Raw genomic sequence first — 19,302 nt, 5'->3', positions numbered from 1 at the left:
TGATATGCGCAGAATGTAAAAACTAGGAGAGCAGTTTTGTATCAATGTTTCAAGGAAAACCTTTAGAAAACCTGGTCAACAAGAGTCTAAGACTCTGATAAATAAGGAAAAATAACTTGTGCTGGCTGCTACAGTGTTGCTGAGACCACTCATATCTCTGGCTGTGGAGCTTGAAAAGATGCATGGAAGTGCATTGGAGTGTTCCCCAATTTATTTTACCTCAATACTTTCTTTAGGTGATTTGTGATGGCTTAAAATTTTATATGGGGCAGGAAAATAGACTCTGCAAGGTCTATTATCCAGTCTGTTCTAGCAATGATCTGTAACTTATGATTTCAGAATTTGGGGAGCCTGTTATGTCAATCTGCAGTTAATCTTCAAATACAGTGTGTGAATGAATGCTCTGGGAGTTTTGGTGTCACAGTGCATTAGTGTAAGCAAAACTATACTCTTATTTGTTGCAGAATGTGTTTATCCACAAATACAAATATTGTCTCAAAAAGTGAAGTAGTGTGTGGATCTAACTTGTGATGGATAGCAATCTTTCTAATTCAGAAACTGATACGTTAATTTGAATTTGATCAAAGTTGAATGTAGTGCCTAAAGTGTTGCCTGTTATGAAAGGGCAAGACATTTTATGCCATTTAATGATCCTTACTTGTAGGGGTAGTTAGAAACCTGTTCAAAATTGAAAGTCAAACTGAAAATTTCACATAGTTCAGATATCAGGAACAAATTGGGTAATCTATGAAAGTTTCTAAACTGAAAAATGAATGAATGAACGAACTTGTGTTTTACTTATAAGTAGCACTGATGGAGAAGAGATTGTGAATTCTGCCTCAACTTTCCTTCTCACCCAGGCTCTCATAGCCTCCAGGCACTGGGACAGGAGTTTGACAGCCCTGATCGACCCCAGGCCAGCCAAGCAAGCCTATCAAAGCCTTGTCCCAGTGCTTGGAGGCTGTGTGGGCCAGGGTGGGGAGGAACCAACTCTGACTCAATCCTACCAAGATCAAGTGGCTGTGGTTGTTAAAACTGACTAGGTCTGGGGCTCTTCCACCCTTACTCCTGGACACAGTTTTCCTTCCCCATTCAGAAGTGGTGTGCAGTCTGGGGGTCATCTTGGATTCATAGCTCCTGCTCAAAGAGCAGGTGGCAGGTGTGGCCAAGAAGATCTTTGCACAGCTCCATCTGGTGTGCCAGTTGCTCCCTTTCCTAGATCAGGGGGCCCCTCAAACAGTCACTCGTGCCCTGGTCACCTCACAACTTGACTAGTGCAATACGTTCTTCATGAGACTGCCCTTGAAAACCACTTAGAAGCTTCAACTGCTCCAAAAGGCAATGATGTGAGCAGTGGTAACCCTCCCTCATCATGCCTACATAACACTCTTTTGCAAGCTGCACTAGGTACCAGTATGGCTTCCAGGTATGATTCCAGGTGCTGGTTATCAGCTATAAACTCTATATGGCATAAAGCCCAATTATCTGAGAGACCGCCTGTCTTCTGGCCAATAAGTACAGTAGATATGGTGTCTATAGAACACAATATGGTTCACAGACTGGATATGTCTAAGATCAACTATCTTAGGGGAAGGGTGGCTGCTATTCTCATGACCTTGTAGAAGCTTATAAAAATCTGGCTATCCTGGAGGTCCTGTCTATTATTATCCTGGAATTTATTGTCTATTAACCATTGGCCAAGAGTGAATATGATTATAATTATTATTTATGGCCATGCTCAGGTTTTGTTTTTGTTTTCTTGCTTTTGATGTATTTATTCTATTGCTGCATTGGCCATTGTTCCTGTATACCACTGAGTGTCTTTGAAATTAAGATGTTTAATAAACATTTAATTAATTAGAAAGGCAGTAGGTGGGCTGGCCCATCTCCTCCCAACAGCATGGTCACTTATATACTGGATCTGAAGGAAAACGCTTTTTTGTCTGCATTTTGGCATAGAAACACAGGGCAGTTGCATGAAGGAAAAGCATATTGTGCCCTTCCTCTTGCAAGCCACTTAATTTCTATACAGTTTTGGGGGTGTGGGGTGAAGCTTCCTGTTCTGCATCAAACATGAACCTGTGTCAAGCTGATAAAGGAGGTATTTCTGTGAATTGTGACACAATGTTCTCTCTTCTCCATACCCAGTGGGAAAACAGTCATGGCCAGAGAATGACAGGAATGCTAAATCTCTTTTGTCATCAGCTCATATAGGAGGTTTGGGAATTTACTTGCTGTAGGCGTTTCTTTTTTTAATTGGTGAGTTTGGCATGCAGTACTGGAGTTTTTATTTTTATTCCGTATCTGCATTCTATTGGAAATATGTTCCTGCTGCATGCTAGAGAAATGCTCAGGAAACATGGCTTTCCCAATGACCTTTCTTGACTGAATTTTCATATTAGAGAGTACTCTTAAGAAGTGAGTGATGCTTGCCTTTCAAATTTTCAAAGGAATCTTTTTAAAATTAGCTCTGCTAACCAAATATTGTTGCCTCGTTCAGTAGAATCCGAGGCTTGAAAACAAGAGATTTTGTTTCCACAAAAGGATTGTAAAAAGTATGATGGGGTAAATTTCTCATCCAATTATAAAAGAAGTTGATATCATGAGTCACTATAGAACAATGAGCTTATCTGCTGCAAGACAATCCTCTTGAAAAGCTAAGCAGCTGACTGTATTTACAATGTGAAGTTCTTTATATGAAGTTGAATTGTATCACTAATACACTTACTAATGTAAATTAATTGGCACTTTTAATTAAATGGTACTTTTCTGTACAGATGTTTTCAAAAACATCTACATCTAAACTGTTCCCTGTATTTTAGAGTTCCACATGATTCTATCTCTGAAATAGATTTAGGGTGTCTTCATTCTGCTAGCAGCATGGAGTGGGGGAGAAATAGCTTTGTGTAAGCTAAAGTGAATCATAACAGGGATGGCGACAGGAAGGAGTGTGTGTCAGCTTTTCAAGGTAAGACAGGCCAGGAAACACACACCGCAAAGACTGCTGGAATTCTATTTTATTGTTGTAGGGTATAATAGAATCTTGAAAGCCTATCAACGTTTCTCTCTATTTCCTCTTATACCAAAGAGAATCAAGGGAGAGTTACCTTGAGTTTCTTTCTCATCCCCTCACCTTTCTCAGGGTTGAGCTGATGTTTATTCAGCTGCTCCTGCATTTAAGGTTATCTCTGTACTCCTCTACAGGAGCTAAAAAAAAAACCCAAGATGGCCACCATGACCATTCAATCAAAGCCTTAATTCTTTTATGTGTGTCATATACAAAAAGGGGTGGGGCTTTAGTTGTGCAATCATGGGTACCATCTTGGCTTTTTTCATACCCCCTACCTCTACAGATACCCCTGGATATAAATAGCTTTTATAAGTTATAATTCACATATGGCTGGTGTGGGTCTTCCGGGCTGTGTGGCTGTGTTCTGGAAGTTTTGTTTCCTAACGTTTTGCCAGCATCTGTGACCGGCATCTTCAGAGTGCAGGAGCACAGACAGGAGCACAGAGAGAACATGCCGGCCGTGAAAGCCTTCGACAATACATATAACTCACATAGTTTGCCATTGCTTAGAGCGAATATCCAGTAATATGCAGGCCAATGGATGTCAGTGCCACTACTGTATCCTGGTATGATCCTGGTAGTTGAACCTATTCATATGAACCTACTTTAGTAGTAATTCTAATGTATAGCAGACTTTAAGGAGATACTCCATTATCTCCTATGAAGATCCCATAGGAGGGAATAATGTTTCTCCCTGTCAGCCAATAAAGAGCTGGCTTAATATGTTCAGTATCTGTGACAAATTGTTGTGGAAATATATAGTAATGCCATTAACTGTGCATAACAATATCACAATGAGGAAGACAACGCACACCTATTGCTGCATCAGATCAAGAATGCAATTAAGTTCCTTCCCAGCCCTGTTAACTGTCATTTGGCATCTCTCCTCAAAAATCAAGGAAGTAATAAAAATTAATGAAGGTAGTCATGGAAATTCAACAGTGACAAAGCTGAAACTATGTGCTTGTCCTTTTCATGGACCTCCACTTTCTTATCCCAGATTCTGTTCCCTGTGAACCAGCACACTTGGTTGATTTGACTTTCAAACCATGGTCTTGATACAATCAATAAACCATGCAGCAGATTGCATGATGCTTGATAAAGATATGTTTCCCCTCACCCACATCCAAGAGAAGCACAGTGTCAGGGTAGGTACATAAAAAGGATCTGAGGCTTTGTTTTATTTTGTTTTTGTTCCCAAATTTGATAGCATAGTCTTCCCTAACTCAAGAGACCCTCTACAGCAGTGTTTCTCAACCTTGGCAACTTGAAAACGTGTGGACTTCAACTCCCAGTATTCCCCACCTAGCATGCTGGCTGGGGAATTCTGGGAGTTGAAGTCCACACATCTTAAATTGCCAAGATTAAGATATACTGGGCTAGAGGATAAGTTAGACTGTGCAAAATATATTAAGTCTTTTTTCTTGATAATATTTAAAAGAAATCCCTAAAGTATTATTTGTATAGCTCTGCTGTCTTGTACCTGACTTCATTAAAACTCTTTTTATTTGTTGCTGTTTGTTACTTTTATGGTATTTTTACCAGTATTTTAAAAAATATTTCTGTTAGTATGGTTGGAAAGAAAAACAACAAAGGAAAACACACATCTTAGAATTTTTTTTTCTCTTCTAAAATTTTTTTAATGCATTTTATTTCTTTTCCTTCAGGACTTCTTTGGTATTTCAAACTGACAGACAACAATTCAGACTAACAATGCCACTTAATTTGAGTTAGCATTTATTTCTGTGTCTAACTCCTGTGGTCCTGCTTTTCTTGTACTTTCTGATCCAGGTACAAACTGAAGCAAACATTCAGATCATCTCTAGAACTGTGTCCCAGTATCTGTAAGCATGTTACATAATTCTTCACCACCATCACATCAACCAATTCACCAGGATGAGCAGCAGAGATACATTCAGAAATTTGACTAGAGAGCCACGTACATGATTCAATCAATTTCCATCTACAGATACCCAATCCATTTTGAAAACAGTGATGAACAACAAAGGCCAATCCTGTCCCTTTATATATACATATAACCCACTTTTGAAATTCCCACATTCACAAGGGTAGCAAGGTCTACAATAGAACTCAGATGCTATATGACAAATATCAGAAGCTGACACATTTAATATTTGCATAAATTACAAATCTTGTGCTCATAACTCCATTGACTTAAGTGTTTGGTTCCCCAACTCAAACTCAGAAGAACCTATCCAGAAACTTACACTGTAGAGATAGAAAAAAACATTTATTGCAGGTTAGAATGAAGCCACTTTGAAACATTATTTGTCCTCAGTTAACATGAAATGGCAGTTATGCTTGGAATGGTCAGTGGCAAAAGGAAACGAGGCCACCAAAAAACACAGTGGCCAGACACCATCAAAGCTGACACCAGCCAAAGCGTAAAACAACTAAAGGAAGCCGTACAAGATTGAAAAATGTGGAGAGACCTGGTCCATAGAATCACCGAGAATCAGACATGATTGAACAGATAGCATCATCATCAACATGAAGTGAAAAAACTCTGGATAATTTTAATAATGCGTATTTAGTTTTTCCCATGGTTTAATGGATATTTAGCTTTGCACTTGTTAGCCTTGGAGCTAGGTGATAGTTGATCACCTAGAATATTGATAACCAATATATTGATAACCAATATTTCTGTCCTGATTTGCTCCCAATGCAGTTCACACACCAAGCTGCATTGGGAGCAAATACACATACACACACACACACACACACACACACACACAAACTGTATCCAAGGGATCCGCTTTCCATGACTTCTTATTGAACTTTCATGTTTGTGTAAGTACATTCCATTCATTTATACATTTTATACAGCTCCCCACTAATTATTTAAATACAATTACTTTGTTTGATCAAATGTAATTAGTGAAATACTCTTCTGGTTTTAATAAAATATTTTTATTTAATCATTCTTTATTTAGTTTTTAAAACTCAGGTAACCTTTGCAAAAAACGTAAGGGTAGACAATGTTTGGATGACTATTTGAGCCTGGCATTTTTTCTAAAATGTAGGATGAAATAAAAACTATGTCTGGTAGGATAAAATATTACATGCTATATCTTAGCTTACTCAAAATCTTATACTGTATCTTTGCTTACTCAAAAATCGTTTCACGATGCACATAGGTTGCTCAGTATAAAAGCTTCTAAAGCACAAAAAAAAAAAAATCCATGTGACCACAGGCAAAAAGATATGAAAGCATAAAAGAAATGTGAGTGCCTTTCTCCAATATGGACTTTCTGCCTGCACACTGACTAACTGAACCCACTGCCCTTTTCAGAATGCCTCTGGCAAAGAAGAAGAAAGATTTGCTATTCATGATAAAAAAAAAAAACTCTTTAGATTCAATCCTTTGCTAATTCTTCATCAAGGTTGTCCAGCTACAGTGTGCTTGGTCTAAGTTTCTTTATCAACTCTGACCTTTCTCAGGGAGAGAGGGAGAGAAACTGAATTTATCAAAGCACATTTAAAGGTATTTTCTGAAGGAGATGTTAGGTTCTAGCAGCAAAGTTGTACGGTTCTGCCACATTTCCATTTCCCTCTTAGGACAACGTATGACAGTTTGGTCGAATGCTAATCCACGAGAGGCCATTTTATGTTCTTAGTTTTAAAAGTATAGCTCAGTGGGAGGGCGCCTCACTTTTCACATTTATCTGTGGCATTTGAACTTCAATAATCTCAGAGGACAGGTACTCTAAAAAGCTTCTTCTGGAGAGACTCATCCTTGATGAGCAATAGTCTGACTCAGTATAAGGTAGATATATAAAGTACTCTGATATTCTCTGAAGTTAAAGCTAGGCTTGGCTTGTTGACACTATTTTCTGGTGCAGGTGCCCTTCTCCATCTAAACTTACCAGATTCCATCTGTTATCAGCGAAGGGAGGGACTGGCTCCCATGGATTCTATACCAAAGATGGTGCCATACAGGTCAGAAGAGATCCTACAGTGAGCTTTGCTATCTAGGTCTACAATTCTGCCAGGGGCTTATTCATGCCTCTAATGGCCATGTTGGGGACATAGTGGGACAGAGCTTTGGAACTGGCTAGGAAATAAAAACAATCAGATTCAAATTAATTTGAAAATTATATGTGTTCACATACCATATTTTGAATCCAGCTTGGATACAGAAGATTTCCATTCAGTAATAAAAATATTATCTAGTGCCACATGAAAAAAGACTCTCATTTTAATTAAGCCTGCTGGTAACAGTCTATGTAGAGGCCACATCAACTGGAATGTCCTTACAGTAAGTTGTTTCAGATTTGCTAGCTGGCGTCTTAATCAGCAAGCAAATCTGACATGAGATTAATTTACTAGGAGAATGTCAGTCCTGTATGTAGTAGTCAGGCATTTATAGTAACACTGCTGGTTAAAAACAAAAATCAAAGAACTTTACATGGAAACAGAAAGTACATATCTGTTGGTGCTTACAAAAATATTTTTGTTTCTGCTAATAATTTAATAAATGCATTCAGCCTTCTGAAGAGAGACCAGATAGGATAGATGGAAAAATGGGTGGGTGAATAGACAGACAGACAGAAAGATAGTTTGATTGCAAATGAAGCACTAGAAATGTGATACCTTGTCACACCTGTTATGAAGAAGAGCTTTGCAGGAAACAAACAAAAATCTGGGTATTACTTCATGCCTAAGTCCTCAGAATCAAAACCTACTTTTTATAAATTGAATCTTCATATTTATATATTTTATTAAAAGCTAAGCACATTTCTGTAAGTATATTGTATTCTTCTATTACAGGTGTGCAACTTCGTTAAGGGATTTGAAGTCATGCATTCCATCCTATGCATATAGCTTTCACTTTATTTAAAACAGTATATTTCTAACAAATGTGTGACTGATTTCAGATTTGGTCCCTCCCCCACCTCCCCAAAAGGCAAACAAACCAATCCATTTGAAATTTTCCAATTTTTTAATACAGTTAGCAGGATGACGATTTTGCAGGTCAGTCAAATAATGCAGAGCATGACCACACTATCTTGGCCCATATTCTTCCAATCCCCAATATTTACAGATTGGGAATCTTATTTTCAAACTGCAGAAGGATGACAATATGAATCAGAAGGTAACTAATTTTGAACAGCTGTTCTCATTAATATCATTTAAATGCCTTCTTTCAAAAATCTTTGATACATTTAATGAATCAGTATCTCTGGATTATACATCCAAGAGAAATGGGATAATCATTTACAGATGCAACATTAACTGAAATACATATGGAAGGAGGAAAAGGAACAATTTATTTTGGAAATATAGTAATAGAATAAAGCCTTTATAAAAACCCATTTCCAGTGCTTTTATGCTGAAGCAAGAGTAACAAAGATGGACTATCACCCCTGAACAAATTGTTGGAGATGTTAAAACACATATTTGGTATAACTGCAAAACATTTACTGTTGGGAATAATGACAAACCCCACACAAATGAATAACAATGTTGACATTCCAATGATTGGATTTGTAACACTTGCTTATATCATAAACACAGCAGCATTTTCCTCAAAATTTCCCCTCTTGATTAAAAGGTAAAAGTGAGATTCCACATCTGCAAAGTCAGCATCAGCAGGCCATCACAGCCAGCTGCTGTGTAAGTTCATGTGCAAATGTTCTTGAACATTAAACCCTTATCCTTGCTGAAACTCCGGTTAATTGCTGTGAAAGTAAGTGACTAAACGTCCATTTATTTAGTGAGTATCTTCTCCCTTTGAATCAATTATCTTGATGGTTTCTTGCAAATGTGTGTGTGTGTGTGTGCGCGCATTCTCCTTCAGACACTCTGAATCCTTTAGATGTTTTAAGGTATGTTTGTTTGGACAGGGGTGTGTTTGAGATGCTGATGGATGGATGCTCTGGAAGAGGTGGATCCACAGCACAGTGACAGTGTATATATTTTGCATGTAAAAGGTCCCAGGTTCAAGTCCTAGCATCTCCAGGCAGTTCTAGGAAAGACTTTTGTCTGAATCCTTGAAAAACTGCCTTTGGTCAGTGTAAACCACAGTAGGTATGTGGACCAGTGGTCATACATGCTACATAGCAGGTGCCTAACAGTCTATCATGTTTAGAATGAAGGAAAACTGTAAGGATTAGGAGTGTGCCTAACTCCGAAATGGCAAGCAGTCAGAAAGAGGAGGCAAGGCTCCTGAAATCAAACAGCTGCCAGTGCTCCCTTCTGCTTGGAAAGTTGGAGAACATTTTTGCTGCTGCATTAAAGGTGAAAAGAGGTGAAAAAAGTAGCAGTCAAAGGTGATATGTTTTGTTTTTATGCTACTGCCTCCAGGCATTTTTCCACCTGTAGAATTGCATAGTGGGAGCCCAAATCTTCTCAGTTCAGTGTTAACGTATGTGGTTGCTATTCCTTCCAGTTTCTTAGACAGAAAGTTTATTCTGATTTGCTTTGCTTCTTGCCTGTCCCAGAAGCATAATGACTTCCCTTTTTCTATATTTGCCTGTACAACACAATACCCAGCTCCCATTCCCCATTAAAGCATATTGGACCATAATCCAGACCTACCCAGAGGGAATAAGAGTAGTGAAATGTCAATACTTCTCTGCTCTTACTGCATCCACAGATTGCCTCCCAGTAGCCCTTCTGTAAGTGATACATTTTTTTTACTGGGTAAGGACGGGCAAAAAGGACATCTAAGGAGCAGCTGTAAGGTATTTTCTAAGCATCTGCAGGACAAAGTCATTTGGATTCGCTTGGAGTTTAACATCAGCTGGGCAGATCCAGAGGAGATGACTTGAGGCCTTACTTAGCTTGTAAGCCCTGAGGTATGGACAGGGTCCTCTGCAGTATCAGCCCAGCCTTTGGTGATAGTCTGGACTCCTGACTGGTGAAAACCTCCAGGGATGTGATGAGGAGCTGAGTCAGAATGGTGGTAAATGCATCCTTGACAGAGGAAGCACCATTTCTTTGAAAGAGGTGGTGGTGCTCCCCTGCTCAAGAAGCTATCACTCAACCCAGATATATTAGACAATGATCAACTATCAGTTTGCAATTCTCGGGATCCTTCTGAACTTGGGGTATGGCCCCCTTTCCTTCTGGCTTTTAGAAATCCAATGAAAACCTGGGTGTTCTATCAAGCCAGGGAGGCTGGTCTGTTATAAGTGTCTCTCAGTTCTGAGATTTGATTCTTTAGTTATTGTTAGTGTTTTATGTGTAACCCTGCTTTCAGATGAATGTTTTTTAATTTGTTTATAAGAGGTGTTTGACTGGATGAAACCAGCTGGTGGTTTATCGTTACTGTTTTTTTCCTGATCATACGTATGATTTTAATCCCTATTACAAATTAGGGTGTTGTATGTGACAGACTGGAGTGGCCTCTAAGCCTTGTAAATAAATACATAACATTCGCTGGTGCTCTATAACTGCCCTCCACAGGACAATTATGACCAAGAAGAAAACACTGGAGAGAATACCTTATTTTCTAGGATTGTATCAATCTTGGATTCTATTTGAAGTTTTCTCTGGCTTCTTTTAAAATAAGATCAATGTCAACTCAGTAGACTTGAAAACGCATGAGGTGGGGAGCTTACACTGATTATCCAATTCAGAGCCAAAATTATTGTTCTAAATAACAAAGTTGTCAATTTATGTTCAGTTAATGAAAGCCTTTATATTTCTTAAAGGACAGGATTTGAAATGTGACAAATGTGTTTTCAAATTCTTCTGCTGTGTTGATAATAAGTAGCAATACACAGAAAAGACAACGTGATCTTTCCTAGAAGTGCATCCTTTAGGCCTTGATTGTTATGTGTTCAGGCTGTTGTTCAGTAATTTCTATCAATCGTAGAAATGGTGGCAGTATATCTGTCTTGGAAATATATAATAAAGGAAGCCTGGCAGCCTGCTTATCTAACAGGATTGAAGGTGCAGACATCATTCAGATAATCACAAGATCTGTAATCAAAACAAGATCACCATTGCCAGTGTTAATGTACTGTATATGAATAATATGCTTATTTCTGAGGACAGACCCAAGCTTTACATAATTGCTGAAGGTCAACCACTGCTTCCTGCAATAAACCCAAACCTGGACAAAACAAAAGCCAGGAGGTTTGGAAACATGATTTTTTAACAAACCACAGTGATACATTGTGTGCCCAGAAGTTAAGTTGGAATGTTATGGGAGGACTCACACCTCATGCTAACCCAACAAATAAACCACATAATGGCTCGGCATGATGTCTGAATTAGCATGAACAGGGAATCCTATCAGGATTGAATTTTCCAGAAACTTGCACAGAAGTACAGAAGGTATTCTCATTCTCTACACATTTGTTTCAGGAAACATTTAGGAAATGTAGAAGATAAAGAGTTTGGGTGAAAAGAACACATGCATGGGGAGATAACTGTGTTGCATGAGTGTGCACATGTACACTATCCTCAAAACTCTTGTACGGTCATACCAGGGACTGTTCACTACTTAAAGTTGAGAGAACCCCAATATGCTTGCACATGGTACAAGATTTGGAGCCATCCTGAATTCTAAAGATCTCCTGTGCAAATTTTCTCAAATATGGAATTAAATGTTTGCTAAATTCAGTTTTCAAAGAATTAGACTTCCATAGTTTCATGTTAAGTCTTCAAACTGAAATACTTAATAGTGGGTATTTAGAGAGAGACAAGGGATGAATTTGATAGCTTATAAGTTGACCCTGGCCAGTCCGTCCATTTTGCTCAACAGCAGATGTTCCAGGTTCCTTCAGTTCAGAAAATGAAGGGAGCAAGAACCTCTAACCACTGGTACCTCAACCCTTTAGAATATGCTTCCCCCCAAATCTGGCTAGCTCCTATTTTAATCACCCTTTGGTGAGTGGTTAAAACATGGCTTTTTTGACAGAATTTTGAAGACTAGTATCTACCCTTTACTTCTTATCTGAATGGCACAATTTTACTGATATTTTATGAGAGTTATGTTTATGGTTTTTATTGTTTTAATGATTTGATCTGTGAGCTTCCTAGAGATGTATAATTCTGGTGGTACTGAAATACTGGAAATAAGTAAATAAAGGCCCTTTAAAATAATCTAAGCATTGAATATGTTCTTTAATGCAGCAATTTTATTTGAGAACAGAGGTAAATAAAGAGCCTAATACCATTAATATTTTAGCAAGGTACGGAAAGTATGCAAAACATTGTTCTTGAAATTCTGCCCAACCTCTTTACTGTCAGTGGCTTTATGGAAGCATCTGTACTTTCTTCTTCTGGGTAACCAAGAAATGTGTTGTATCTTTATGTGTGTAGTTTTCCCCCATGCTGTGTCTCTGGGTGTTTGTGCATAAGCTTATGCTAGGAAGCACAGGAACTAGGTACATTGCTCTGGGTCACATGACCAGGAGGGGGTTTCAGGATGGAGCCATTGAATTACTACCCAGCTGCCTCTCCCAGGGGGATGCATGGGGCGAATGTTTTTGGGATATTTTTCTCTACAGCCTCTAGCTAGATCTGACCCATTTTCCAATTAAAACTTTCATTTGCCAGCTTCTTTCACTGTACCAAATTTGATCCCATTCTGCTTGCAGAGAATTATCCTGCTGAAGGCTGTGGGTGGACCTAATCTGAATGTGCGGGCCCATCCACGGCTTGCAATAACCATTAATGCACTTAGCATTTTGAGCATCAGCTGATTGTCAAGAACGACAACCAGCCAGTGTTCTACTGAAAAAGGTCCTTTCTCTTGAAAGGTTTGACAACTTTTGAAAATACCTGGTTCAAACTAATAGGATTTAATTTTGCCTTGCAGCTGCATCTGTACTTCACTAATTATACATTATTTGAATAAGCCAGCAAAACAGGGACTATAAAATGTATACTCAGAAAATAAAATTGAATCCTTTCATCAAGAAAATTATATTCCTTATTAAATGCAACACACCATGCAATGTGTTTTGTACTTATCCGCTGTTGCTGGACTATTTATGTTCTCGGTTCACAATTTGTCAGACCCAGAGGTAGTCAAAGCTGTTGGTTTACAACACTGTAGATTGTTTTGTACTCTGAATTTAGCTCTCTAGTGTTATACTTTTCAACAGAGTTAGTTTTCTTCTGTTGCATTGCTTCTTTGGGAATTTCAGAACATGTCTTGGGGAAAAATGTTTTTTTTCTCTCCACCCACTTGGCTACAGTCATTACAAAACTGCCATACAAATCTCTTCCTGTTGGCATGCAGTGTTTCAATCTATGTTTGCATATAAGCTCTTGCTGCTGGTGTTTGTTTGTTTTTTAAGCAGTTCAACACATAGTTAAAGAGCAGCAATTTAAAGATGTCTATTTTAATGATTACATATTATGTTTCATGAGCAATGTATAATATATTTGGTTTGGTTTCCAGCTTCTTAGTGACTTCAGAGGCCTTCAACTAGAAGGTCTAGATGTTCCTGAGCCTGATGTTCTCTAGTTATGTTAAGGTGCAGTTTGCAGGATTCCCAGCCAACATGGCCTTTGGCAATGCCAACAGGTTTGCAGACTAACATTATCTAATGTACAGTAGATTTGGATATACCCAGGTGTGGTTCTGACTTTGTTCTCTTTGCCATATTGTGATTGAGGAACACCGGGATGTTAACAGATACCCCACTCCAGGCAGATGCTTCCTGTGTGCAATATGGAAGTTCCAAGAACCTGTTTCTGTCTGTGTCTATTCATTTTTCTCCTTTAATGAAGAAAAGATAATTGTACAGAACAAATGGAAGTGTAGATGCATTTCTTCCCCTCAGCTGATATCCAAAAACCTATGTATACATTTTGTACAAAAATACTGTGAGGTGTTCTTTCTAAACTACTCTTAATAAGTATCCTTCTTTTCTACTGACATCAATGATTTATCTACTCCCTCAAACTTCACTTAGACTTAGATAAAGAGAGGACATGAAGTGCAGGTATGTAATCCTCCTTTTATCTCTTCTTCAATATTGCAGGAATTCTACTTTAAATGTGGAGCACACCCAACCTCTGACAGTGAGACATCTGTGCCACTGAACCTCATTACAACAAATAGTCGGTACATCTCGTGTATAACCTGTACAGATGTTAGGTAAGTCAGCTTGAAGAATGCTGATGGTAGTCTTGGCAATCCAGGACCCAGATTTTGTGCCTCGTCTTCTTTTCCTTCTGTAGCATGTTTTACTTTATCATTCTGCTGAAATGGATGTTAGATTCCCCCAAATGAACTCCTTAGTTTTCATAATAAACATTACAAAGTTGCTTCTAAAACTGAATGAACAAACTGTTTCACATCGCTTTTTCAGCTGTTTAGCGTATGTGCCAGTATAGTGTATATGTGGAATTATTTTGGTGACTAAAAGGCTTCAGGAAGAAAATAGCTCTTTTTGTATTTTCCACGTCGCCTGTTTGCATGTAATGATTTGCTACAGTTATTGCCTTGCTCTTTCTTAGTGTGAATTATCCTGCTATTTAACACAGCTTTTTCGCTCTTCTTGCTTGTAAGAGTGAATGAGCAAAACAGAAATGCGTATAGCTTGCTTTGATGTTCAGACATAAGGATTGCATGACAGCAGTAAGTCCAGAATTATTCTTGTCTTATGCACCCTGACGGGTTTAGCAGCAATAAATCAGAATTCCTATTAGAATAAGCTCTATATTTCTGAATTGTTTACACTATTTGCCCATTTTTTCCTACCTTTTGAGCACATGTTTTGATACAAGATGTTATGTATAAAGGAAGTGTCATTTGAATTTTGAGTGGATTGTGATTTGTTGCATTGAGAGAGGAGATGTTCTGAACTGCCATGGCCACTGAGCTGTGAGCCTAGTAATGGCTGGATATCTGTGGGACCACCTTCTCCCTGTAACATCTACCCATCCAATAAGATGCAGTACGGCAGACTCTTTACTTATGTCCTCAAACAGAGACTGTCAACTACAAAGCCATGGAAACATGACTTTTCAGTTGCTGCTCCCTTCTCTTATAGTATCCCCCCTCTCTCCCAATCTTCAAAAAGTCCATGAGAGCTAAGCTTGTCTATCAAACCTTGGAGGCCAGGCTATTCGGACTGTCCTTTTGGATGAGTGGTCATTTGAATGGTCTTTCTTAGAATGTCTTGCTACACATAATTGTATGTGTATTTACTGAATGTTTTTGGTTTTAATTTTGAATGTTATATATTGTTTTAAACCCAAATTATGGACTTGGGGAGTTATATGCCACTCAGAGTTGGTTGTGGAGCAGCCTACAGTATAAGCAAATAAACAAGTTACATAAATAACTAAAATCATTGGTTCAAATCTTAACAAATTTACCAAATCTCCATGTGATAAGCTGTCCACCTTTACTATTTTGCATAGCCCTTTATAAAAAAAACACATTTCTTTATTTGATTATGTTGCTGTTTGAAGTCCAAGTTTGATTTCAAGATAAAGAACTCCAAGAATCTTAAAATTACTCATCAGCATTTGACACCTGAGCAGCACATAGAAGTCACTTGGTCACAGTGAAGAAACTGATTATATTTCCACATTTAAATTATAGCAATTCTATTTGAATTGTTCAACATTTGCATTAGCAAGCGCGGGTTATGCAATGTTGTCTCATTCTTTGCATATGCATATGTGTGTAATGTTTTGTTTTTTAAAGTATATAAGTGACTATCTTACTGATGTAGTCCTAGGCATCTGTTAACTTTCAGCCTCATTCCACTATCTGCAGTATCTTATGAGCTTTAAATATATTTATAAAACCATTCTACCTTGCTTTTCAGTTCAAGTCAGTCTGTCTACTTATGTGGCTCGACTGAGATAAATCTACAGGAAATAATGTTGATATAAAAGCCATCCATGATTACTAATAATACCAACTTATACATGTGATTTACAACTGAAATCAAATTGAGAATATCTCCATAGCGAACAGGTTCATTTTTAGCACACATATGAATAATAGCTATCACACAGGGGAAAACGGCATGCCTGATTTGGAGCTTCAGCTTCAGTTATCTCAGGCATTGATACAACCACATCTGCTTGCAAAGAGCCAAGAACACCACTTGCTCTACATTAAAAGGGTGATTTTTCCCCTCAGGGAAGGAAGCACACACATCCATGTAGCTTCTCTTCCACCATTTGTTTTCCTATGGGGAGGAAAACCTTGGTATTGGGAGGATGACTCCTCAGTACCTCCTCTGCCTTTCAGGCCCACAGATTAAAAATTACACATAGGACGGCCAAGCCAGATTTACTCTCCAGAGAGTGCCAACAGATTGCGGTGTGGTTAGGCTCAAAAAATACATTTTCTGTGCAACATTTGTGAACATTATAATTACCTCTTGCCTGGAGAGAGCTAAATATATCCCATTTTAGGGAGAGAAGTCAAAAGCATTCCAGAAAAAGGCAGTGGCAAGCTCCTTCTATATTCATAGAAAGACAGTTTTCATGGCTATTATTTATTGGTGAAATTAATTCTGGGCAATGCCATGTGAGGTAGTGAATATGTGCTGACATTTCATTGGCCATGCTACTAGCAACTTCAGAGTAGATCTGGACCTGAACTTGGAAACAGCTATCATGTCCTTATATACCCCAGAATAATTGCTATCTACCATGTAGATGACAGTTGAGAGCTTTTTCCCAATTTAAATTATTTGGATATTTGTAAATCTCTATTGCCTCCCTAATAATTTTTTATTTGTTCCCACACTATTTATTTTATATATTTCCTTATTGGTTCTTGGGAGTTTATCCTTATTAGAGGGCAACAATTATTTACCTAGTCTGCTGACCTAAACATTACTTTAATTTCTTTGTAAAGTGTTTTTCTCATTCTATCATTCACATCTGAATGTATAGACAGTCTGCATATTGTTCGCAATATTTCTTTGATCACTCTGATACTTTTCTTGCTCTAGTTACATTTGTAATACTATATCTATTACTTAGAAGGGAATTGTGCATATGTTAATTTTTTTAATTTATTAGTTGTATCACTCACTTTATCAACCTGATGTTTTTTGTTGAGGGTAATGAAGTGATGTGATATTGAAGTAGCAGTCTGCATGGGTCTTCTTTCTATATACTTCATAGTTTAGATGTCCATTGTTATCTCAATTCACTAAAACATCAAAGAATGGGAAACTGGCCTTGTTGTCAACTTGCACGGTGAATTTTGTGGCCTTGTGTCATTTGTTTAAGTCATAGAGAAATTTCACAAGTTCTTCCTTTCCGTACTGCCAAACAATGAAAGTATCATCAATATATATGAGCCAACCCTTAGATGACGGTAGATGACTGGATTATAAAAGTGCCTTCTCGAAGTCTTCCACAAAGACCAATGACAATGGTGATCCCATAGTTGTTCCAGAGCTCTCTTTATAAAATGCTCCATTTCACTGGAAACAAGTGGTATTCATAAGTGGTTTGCAATACTTCTGTACTGTTGCCAGGAAAACCATGTGGATGTGTTCCTGGGGTCACCAAGAGTCAAGCTCAACTCAAAGGCACTTTATCTTTATCACTATCAATATTCCCAGTTGATGGAGCAGTAGAACACTCTTGGTGAAGCACAGGTAAATCTTCATTTCAAACTGTCCTCATCGACCTGGAGAGATGTGATTGAAACGAAAGAGGTGGGAGCAAAGTACACATCACTGTGTTTTAAAACAATACCTGAAAACAGTTCATGGAGAAATAATACCTAGTTGTAATTGTTCCTATAAAAATGTGGATGGAAGATCCTAGATTTCTGTCTAATGAAGTTCATAAATTTGTCAGGAATAAAATTACATGGATAATAAAACTCTCTGTAACATTTTCCCATGTAGGCACTCAAGAGATCCATTTAAAAAGTGAGATGATGTTAACTGTTCCTTAGTTGCAATATTCACCTCCAAACTAGCTCATAAAATGCAGCACAACAAATTACTGGAGAGGCGACAATTTTTCCCTCTCATTTCATACTGTGGTTTTCTTCTCTACATGTTCTGATTGGTCATAATATTCAACAACTTTTTTTTTCATTGCCCTCCTGTCCTAAACTGCCTTTGCCCACAATTGCCATTTCATCCAGCCAGCTGTGGCATTTGACATAGGTAGTTTAGGAATGCTTGTGACATTGCACTCATGAGAAATAGCACTGTGACAATTTGAGAAAATGGTGAATATGTTGAAACAGGCATTTCCCCCCTTCTTGTTGTTACTCATGAAAATCAATGAAAATGGAAGTATGATATAATTATCATGGCCATTTCCAACATGTACGTTCTTTTCCATTCTTTTTCCCAAACATTTGTTATGTTTCCATCAAGGAGCTTTTTAGTGTCATATTTTTGGCACTCTTTTTTTAATTTATATTTTATTGCTTTTTAATTAATAACAAAAGAAAAAAGAACAAGAGCAAAACACAATGATAATAATGGAGATACATACATTGTCAAAGAGAAAAAAACATAAAAAGTGCTTTACAAAAAAGTGAAAGAAGTATGATGAAAAAAACCGGTATGATTATGTCGTAACAGTAAACAATTATAATTCTATATATAGTTAACTAAAGCAAATATTATTCAAGTATGTATTTATTTCTAATACATTTTATGACTATCATTTTTTTTTAACTTACTGTATTTTGTATAAATGAGTCCCATTTTCATTATACTTGTCCATACAAAGTCTGTGCCTATAGGCAATCCGCTCGTAAGTAGCAAGTACAATCAGGTCTTCAATCCATTGAATAAATGGGGCCGTACATTTATCTTTCCAATGTTGCAATATCAGTTTTTTGGCCATAGTAAGGGCATAGAGAATCTATTTGTGTTGTCCAGTTGTCAAGTTCCATGTACTAGGTAGGTATTTCAAGAGAATATTGCCCTCTGAAAATTTTAGCTTTTGTCACACAGTCACATTTATATGGTCCACTACTTTCTCCCAAAATTTAATAAGTATAGGGCATTGTAAAAACATGTGTTTTAAAGAAGCATTGTCCTTATTACATCTCCAACATAATGCTGTCTTAGACAATCCTTTTCTATACAAACATAATAGAGTCCAATAAATTCTAAATATTATTTTTTGTTGTATAAATCATAGTTTAAGGTCCATTGACATTCTTGCTATAGAAGTTAAGACACTCTCCTATTGTCTAGGCAATATAGGAACCTCTAATTCTTTATTCTACTCATGTCTTAAGATCTGCATATCAAATTGATTTATTGATAACAAATATCTATAAAAAC

The 19,302-nt window shown here is 37.6% G+C and overlaps 1 protein-coding gene across 2 annotated transcripts in view; it reads left to right on the top strand.

The window, feature by feature from the left end:
• PRKN (parkin RBR E3 ubiquitin protein ligase) overlaps window positions 1-19,302 on the top strand; it is a 700,377-nt gene that overhangs the window by 357,276 nt on the left and 323,799 nt on the right. For both annotated transcript variants that reach the window (XM_088142815.1, XM_088142813.1), the window contains exon 6: window positions 14,041-14,156. In XM_088142815.1, coding sequence (XP_087998941.1) covers window positions 14,041-14,156 — 116 coding nt within the window. The remainder of the gene's footprint in view (window positions 1-14,040; window positions 14,157-19,302) is intronic.

This window comes from Python bivittatus, unplaced genomic scaffold (genome assembly GCF_059951505.1).
Source record: "Python bivittatus isolate LINGU-HERP-01145 unplaced genomic scaffold, Pbiv_v1 ctg000020_np1212, whole genome shotgun sequence".
Taxonomy (NCBI): domain Eukaryota; kingdom Metazoa; phylum Chordata; class Lepidosauria; order Squamata; family Pythonidae; genus Python; species Python bivittatus.
This window is presented reverse-complemented; position numbering and strand designations above follow the sequence as displayed.